This window comes from Temnothorax curvispinosus, unplaced genomic scaffold (genome assembly GCF_003070985.1).
Source record: "Temnothorax curvispinosus isolate PA1 unplaced genomic scaffold, ASM307098v1 QBEX01006618.1, whole genome shotgun sequence".
NCBI classification, from domain to species: Eukaryota; Metazoa; Arthropoda; class Insecta; order Hymenoptera; family Formicidae; genus Temnothorax; species Temnothorax curvispinosus.
In genome coordinates, this window is record NW_020216398.1 from 6,645 (window position 1) to 13,759 (window position 7,115).

The window sequence follows — 7,115 nt, forward strand, 5'->3', positions numbered from 1 at the left end:
TATGTCCTGACATAATTTTAATTTATCCAATTTTTATTATGTTTGACATAAATTTAATTCATTAGTACGAATAGCTATTTTTCTCAAGACATTATTTTTTGAAACTTTTATATTATGTAGAATATTATTTATGCTATTAAAAAGTAAAACGGCGTTCCATAGTATGTCCATGATTTTGTGGTTCTTTTCAGGAAAAACATAACACAAAAAAGAACACAAAATCGTGGACATCACCTACAGGATTCATGGACATGGCTATGTTTTTTTTTACGAAAACTAATTTATTATTCTATATAAATATGACAGTTATATTACTATATACATATATTTGTAGTTCCTGCCTTACTAGCTTAATCTACTTTTATTCATTATATGTAAATTGAAATAACTTGTTTACGTCTTCAGTACTTTTTATTTTATTATTTAACATTATTTATAATAACTGCTTCGCGTCCAATCGCGCTTCGTTCGTGCCCAATAGTCGCTCTCTGGGCTTCTCTCTGCGCTCGTCGATCGACTATAACCTGCAAATCGCTCGTGTCGCGGAGCGAGCTCGCGCATTCGACTGATACTTACGCGACCGTACTAGAGAGAGGTATCCTCGGCGATTCCTCAGTGAGGCTCTGTCCCCGTCGTCTACGTGAGTCTCGTCATCGGCGGCCCTCGAGGGAGCACTTGGTCGTCGCGGAAGTATGCCTGAACGAAAGTCGAGGGCGAGCTGCATTAGCCGGAACGTAGGTTAAAGCGCTCCGTCATTAGGGACTGTCGGTGGAAAGTGCTGGTCGATTCGGTACGCGATGGACGTGGAGAAAATCGCGATGTTCGCCGGTGTGGGATTCGCCATCGCCGTTGGCCTCTTCGTCCTGTGGGGCCCATCGCCCAAGCCCAGGAAAAAAGGTGACGTCCGGGCTACGTTCATCAAACGCTTAGCGAGACCACGTCTCTTTTTATCCCTGTCTTTCATTATTCTTATAATGAAACTGCGGGGAAAATAATGTAGCGTTATCGATGATATCTTTTACTGTTGAATATAAATGTAGTTTTATTACATATAATTGTGTAAAGATTATAGAGAATCCATGTATAATTTCTATTTAATTATCTTGTCAGGTTTATTATTAAAGGCAGAATTAGTGTTTTTTCAATTTTGCTTATGCTCAATTATTGAATATTTTTCCTTTAGTTATTTAATCTCCATCAAGAGATATGATATGCTTAATAGAAACTGAATTTTGACGTTTAATTGTGACTTTATTTTACTGTCTGATTCTAGGTCAAGTTGTTGGGATCAACAATTTGGGATATACGTGTTTCCTGAATTCTCTTTTGCAAGCGCTGGCTGCTTGCCCCTCATTTATTTGCTGGCTTCAGAGGCAGCAGGAGAAGAAGGATAGAAACTTTGCTGACACGCTGCTTTCCGTTCTCAAAAGTATGGTTTTGATCCGATGTCATCTTGAATTCTGATTTTAAAATTGCAACGTCTAATCCTTAAATTTATTTTTCCTGGTTTTTTATTATTTTTTACTTGACAGCCTTAAAATCTCTAATCTGACAAGTATCTTTTGTACTAAATTTTTAGAATTTTTAAATTTTCTATATTTATGTTTTCATATCCTTGTTATATTGTATTGATCAATGTTTACCTGGCAGAAATCAACGGTTTTGCGGACGACCTGTATGGCAATGTGACACCCGTCGAAATTATCTCTTCCGTCGGCTCGTTGTGGAATTTTGGGCCTGGTCATCAAGACGCTCACGAGCTGTTCCATGTAGTTCTCAGCGCGTTAGATGCTGAAATGCAACCTGTGAATAGGGTATGCAATATTTCGATGTAATATTCTCGACAAAACATCGCAAACAAAAATTTTGTTTGCCTTCAACTTTTACGGCTACTTGCTGAAAAGTTTATTCACGATTTCAGAAAGGTTGTTTATCCGATGCACTGCCACCAAGTCCGATTATCAAACCAGATGTAAGAGGAACGGGTGATACCTTGAATCTCAGAAGCGCCTCCTGCAATGACATCGCGTCAGTGAAGAACAATTCCGACAAACCGAAGGGCTTTGATAAAAACTGCAACAATCAGATGATGACCTCGACTTCGTCCATACCTATGTCTCCGAGCACGTGCAAGCCCGGTATGATACTCGCTAGATCATCAGAGCTACTGTCGCGAAGCATTCAGAGTAACGGCGACTGCACGAACCTCTTCAAATCGTGGAAATCTCTGTGCGCCATGCCGTTCATCAACATTCCCTCGGTGTCAGTGGAGACGCATCCGTTCTCAGGCCTGATCACTAGCCAAGTTCAGTGCAGCAACTGTTTCTGGAAGGTATCGTCGCGAAAAAACAAGAGGGAACCCATTTTTCTCGTCGTCCTAGCTAATTTCCTTTGTATCATCCTTTCTTCAGATATTTGTTATGAATTCGAACATTTGGACATTTCTTCTAAATTGATCCAAATGTTTGTCAATAGTGATATATATTGTTTTATTCTTTTTGCTTCCTATCGAGATGATTTATAATTCTAACAATCTTAAATTTTAATTTTAATAATAAAATTCTACTCTTCCTTAATAATGCTGTTTTTTAATGTTAGTCTTTTTTATTTTTTGCAGTCTTCAGTGCGTTATGATAAGCTTGAAACCTTATCGTTACCATTACCACCACTCACTTCATCGTTCGTGCCGCAGCATCACACTTTAGAGCGGCTGCTGTCGCATTTTGTGGACAGCGAAATTGTGCGTGACGTACAATGCGATGGATGCTCATCGCGTTGCACTGCCATCAAGACTCTCACTCTCGGCAAACTGCCCAAGTGTTTATGCTTGCACATCCCGAGGACCACATGGAGCTCTTCGGGTATGCCAATTAAAAGGGACGATCAGATCACGTTCCCCGAATTTCTGGTGCTAGATCCCTACACTTATACGGAGACGAAAAAGAGAAGCGCGCAGGTGATTTATAAAAAGATTTATTAGTAAATTTATATCAAATAAGGAATTCCCAGAAATAGTTAATGTACAATCCTACATACTCTCAACTTAAATTTATGATTAACCAGACAGTTTAATTAATTTAATCTGATATCTTTATTTACAGGGCGACGCAAAGTTTCTCGGTAACAGTTTCATGACGATACAGGGTAAACATAAGTACCGGTTGTGCGCGGTAATCGAGCACCGCGGCCCGGTGGACTCCGGCCATTTCGTTTGCTTCAGACGTGGAAACAAAGCAGATCAATGGTTGTACACGTCCGACGTCATTGTCGAGAGTGTGTCATTGACGCAGGTGCTGCTTGCCAGTCCGTACCTGCTGTTCTACGAGCGCATCAAGAGCGTTTATCCTAGTTAGGAACAAATTTTCGAGTGATAGGCAAACTAAAAAATTACGAAATAACGCGTGATTGATAACCAGTCCACTCTTTTTAGCCATGCTTTCTCTCTTGCGGTTTTAAAGCGGTGCAATGACTTAGCGACGAAAATCATACGGAAGAATAGAAATTGCAAGGAATTATAAACAACAGTAGAAAACACAGCTAGAAAGAATGGAGGATTTGCGAAATACAAGAGACTGTCGAATTTTCCATAATGAGTTTAGTATCGTTCGATGTTGCGCGATAATCCTTTGTTATAATATACGACTACGAAGCCCGCGTCCCTAGGTGATATTTTATAGCAGCAGTGAAATGTATCCAGTAATATAATCTGAAATTCAGAAGTATTTCATTCGCGACGGATGCGTTAATAATTGCCATTATTAAACGCTGACAAATCTGCTGAAACAGTTTCGTGAAACAAAAATTTCTCGCTTCTATAACACATAGTGATAGTAGATTTCTACAAAGGAAGACTGTCGATTCTTATAAATCCTTTGATCAGTTCATCATTATATCTTTATTTTAACAAGAACTAAGATCGTGCCAATAACAAATTCTTCATATTAAATTTATTGAGGAGGATAAGCAAGATCTTGTATTTTTTATTACGTTTATATTTGGGACTCTGAGCCCTCGCGTATAGTGCAATTGTTAGAAATACTATTATCGAAGACTGCGAATTTATTAATTTGTATATATCAAATTATCCTATCTCCTTTCTCTGATTGGCATAAAGGAATATGCGAATTATCAGAATAAATTTACTTTAAGAACATTAGGTACGTAAACGTGTAATTTAAAGTCTTATAAAAAAACATATAAAGTAAAATAAAATTTAGAATGCAGGAACCAGATAGACCTTATCGACAACCATAGTAACTTTCCTTCCTCTGTAGTTTTAAAATGATTAGATTTTATTGAGATAGTTTTAATTGGACTTTTTAAATTGCGCATTCTTTATTTTTTACGTTTGTCAAACTAAAGTATGTAATATATATATACATATATATATATCAAACATGAATGTATTTTATATTAAATTTATATATATCGACTTAATTATTACACTTTACTATCAAAAATTAAATGAAAATGGTAATGAACAAAACATGCTTTAGTTTTACCCTCTCTACTTTTCTACTCTATTTCTTATTTTTACCCCACCTCCAACTACTAACCTAATTCCAACCTAACCTGCCCTAAGCTACAATTGTGAATATTGGATATTGATCTCTATACGCTTTATCCTTTCTCTTTTAATACTGTATGTGAATTATAAGAGGAATATTTATAAAAACGTAATTCAAGTTTATTGAAATAAAAGTGTTGTTATTTTTCACAATGGAGACATTTATAAATCCATAAATTAGTAGTTTACTTTACTCTGAGGTTAAGACAAAATGAATTTTTTCGATTTCTAAGAGAAAAGAACGTGCAAAAGTTCGACTGTGCATTAGATTAGATGATATATAAAAGTAGAGGTATGTAAGAAATTATATGTAGAAGTAATGCAAGTTAAAAGGTATTAAGCATTAACAATTTCCATTTATAATAGGGATTCTTCATTATCTCTTATTAAACTGCTCCGAATCTGTTACTCGTCGAAAAATTGACATAAGCCAGCATGACTGCCCCGATCAGCACCGCTATGGATAGCTTGAGCGCTGCTCTCAAGTCTAACATTATCCCCAATCAGGAGTATTTGCTGCAGGGATCGGTGTTAGATACCTCTGTGGAAGTACTGCTGCACAGACTTCGTGGTTTGTGCGATAATGTGGACCATGGACCAGAGGGATTCTACGACCACGAGATGTGTTTCAGCATTCGCAGGTACAATAATTTTGTTCATTCCAAATTGTTTTTGACAGATGTTGCAGCAAGTATAATCAAAGTCGATTTGCGCATTAAATTACAAAAACTTGTTTTTTTTAGAGGCTCTCCGCAGGAACAGCCGCTGCTGCTGCGAGTGCGACGTACCCTGGACCCAGGCTATGCAGACATGCCGTGGCAGCTGCGATACATCGGCCAGCCCGAACTAGGCGACAAATCTCGACCCACGATCGTTCGCAGCAGCATCGACATCGCTACAAGCAACACCGTAGTGGAGTTTCTAACCGAGCTAGGCTGCAAGCTGGACTTTGAGTACGTTACTCGTGGCTACATGTTTCGCAAGGGCCGAATGAAGATCACTGTGTCGAAGATCTTCAAGGTAAACCAGGGCAAGGTGCCAGAGGGCGTGCCGGAGATGATTTCACAGAGTTACTTGGTCGAGCTCAGCGTGTTGGCTCCCAGCGGACAGGACGCTATAGCAGAAGACATGAGGATATTCGCGGAACAACTGCGACCTTTAGTGCAATTGGAAAAGATAGATTACAAAAGATTGGTTCATTAATCATGAGATTTTCGTACGACAAAGAATCATTTCTATATAAACCAGTTTGTGTAAATTTTAGTGTGTTAAAAAATGGAAATGTTTCAAATCGCCATATAGTAATTTGAAAAAAAAAGGCGGAAGAACTCTTTAGAACATTGTTTTAATTGTAATCACATTTTAATATTCATCATAATATAAGATTTTGCTTTGCCTTTAAATTCTTTACTTAGGTCATGACGATTTATTAAAGGTTCTCTATATCCATTCATTAAGAGATACGATGTAAAAAAATATTTTTTTATAAAATGTGAGAAATAGCCGGAGAAAGTAATTACGAGATTATTTATGTGTATATATCTTGAAAATTTAATGGAATAACTAAATAAAATTGATATTTAATAAAGACAATAAGCAGATTAATGCAATGGTAATTCAAAAATTTGGAAATTCTGCAATTGTCAAACAGCTTGTTTTCACCCTTAATTATCTACCCTTAATTATCAAGCACTACCAAGGTAAAGATGGCATCATTTCTTCAATGGCGACAGCGCCAAGCGTCAATAAATTAAAAGGAGAATATATGCAGTGATGCCAGAGCACTATTTTTCGACGTATGCGCAATAACATATAATATATGATGACAGTAGCGTATTATTCGAACAACTCGATATTATTACATCTCTCATGGGAATAGAATAGAAAATATTAAAGGATATTGTACAAAAGTTTTAATAAAACTGCGATGTTCATTAATGGAGTCCTTTTATTTGGGTGTAGACTAATGTAGATGAACGCGCCATTTTTAGACCTCCCACACGAATCTTTTCGGGGGCTTGAATTAAAAAACCGAGTATATTTGCTGTAGAAAATTACAATCGCATTTCATGCATTATCTCATGCTCTCTGTATTATTTCATATATTACGCACGTCTAGAAATGGTGCGCTCATCTACACCCAAAAAGGACCAGCTCGATTAATGAATATTAGTGTATGTACAGGTTGTTGATAATAATGAGTTTATTAATTCTTGCGCCAACATGGGCCCCATAAAATATTCGGGATTCCATTTAAACTGGATTCAGACAGGACGCAAAAATAAGCGTCAAGCAGCGAGCAGAAATCAATTAACGAGGTGATATTTTCTACGTCACTGCTGACATCGCCTATCGCCTCACTGATTGGGTTGTTGCTTGACGCGTCCTGTCTGAACGCACCTTAGGCCCTGGCTACACCTATCGTAACGCTTTGATCGTGGTCGTAAGCAATGAAGTCGTCGTAAACCGAATATCTATTGCCAATTTATCTATAAACACATTGGGTGCGTTCAGCCGATACTCCGCTAGCTTAGCAATCGTGAGCAGT

The 7,115-nt window shown here is 37.5% G+C and overlaps 2 protein-coding genes across 2 annotated transcripts; both read left to right on the top strand.

Annotated features, from left to right (window-relative positions):
• The first annotated feature begins 494 nt into the window (after window positions 1–494).
• Window positions 495–4,232, top strand: LOC112456039 (ubiquitin carboxyl-terminal hydrolase 30). Its single transcript, XM_025018313.1, has 6 exons — window positions 495–897; window positions 1,274–1,429; window positions 1,651–1,814; window positions 1,922–2,332; window positions 2,618–2,956; window positions 3,102–4,232. The coding sequence occupies exons 1-6, from the start codon at window positions 798–800 to the stop codon at window positions 3,351–3,353; spliced, it is 1,422 nt and encodes a 473-aa protein (XP_024874081.1). The 5' UTR covers window positions 495–797; the 3' UTR covers window positions 3,354–4,232.
• A 239-nt stretch (window positions 4,233–4,471) lies between these two features.
• On the top strand, window positions 4,472–6,505 carry LOC112456040 (mediator of RNA polymerase II transcription subunit 18). Its single transcript, XM_025018314.1, has 3 exons — window positions 4,472–4,859; window positions 4,934–5,208; window positions 5,311–6,505. Exons 2-3 carry the CDS (start codon window positions 5,003–5,005, stop codon window positions 5,768–5,770), a joined length of 666 nt encoding a protein of 221 aa, XP_024874082.1. The 5' UTR covers window positions 4,472–4,859; window positions 4,934–5,002; the 3' UTR covers window positions 5,771–6,505.
• The last annotated feature ends 610 nt before the right edge of the window (window positions 6,506–7,115 follow it).

Bases quoted from the DNA above. Each gene is read 5' to 3' on its own strand.
- LOC112456040 (XM_025018314.1), top strand. From the start codon at position 5,003: ATGACTGCCCCGATCAGCACCGCTATGGATAGCTTGAGCGCTGCTCTC. The intron at 5,209-5,310 runs GTACAATAATTT...TGTTTTTTTTAG, and splicing joins ATGTGTTTCAGCATTCGCAG to AGGCTCTCCGCAGGAACAGC.
- LOC112456039 (XM_025018313.1), top strand. From the start codon at position 798: ATGGACGTGGAGAAAATCGCGATGTTCGCCGGTGTGGGATTCGCCATC. The intron at 898-1,273 runs GTGACGTCCGGG...GTCTGATTCTAG, and splicing joins GCCCAAGCCCAGGAAAAAAG to GTCAAGTTGTTGGGATCAAC. The intron at 2,333-2,617 runs GTATCGTCGCGA...TATTTTTTGCAG, and splicing joins GCAGCAACTGTTTCTGGAAG to TCTTCAGTGCGTTATGATAA.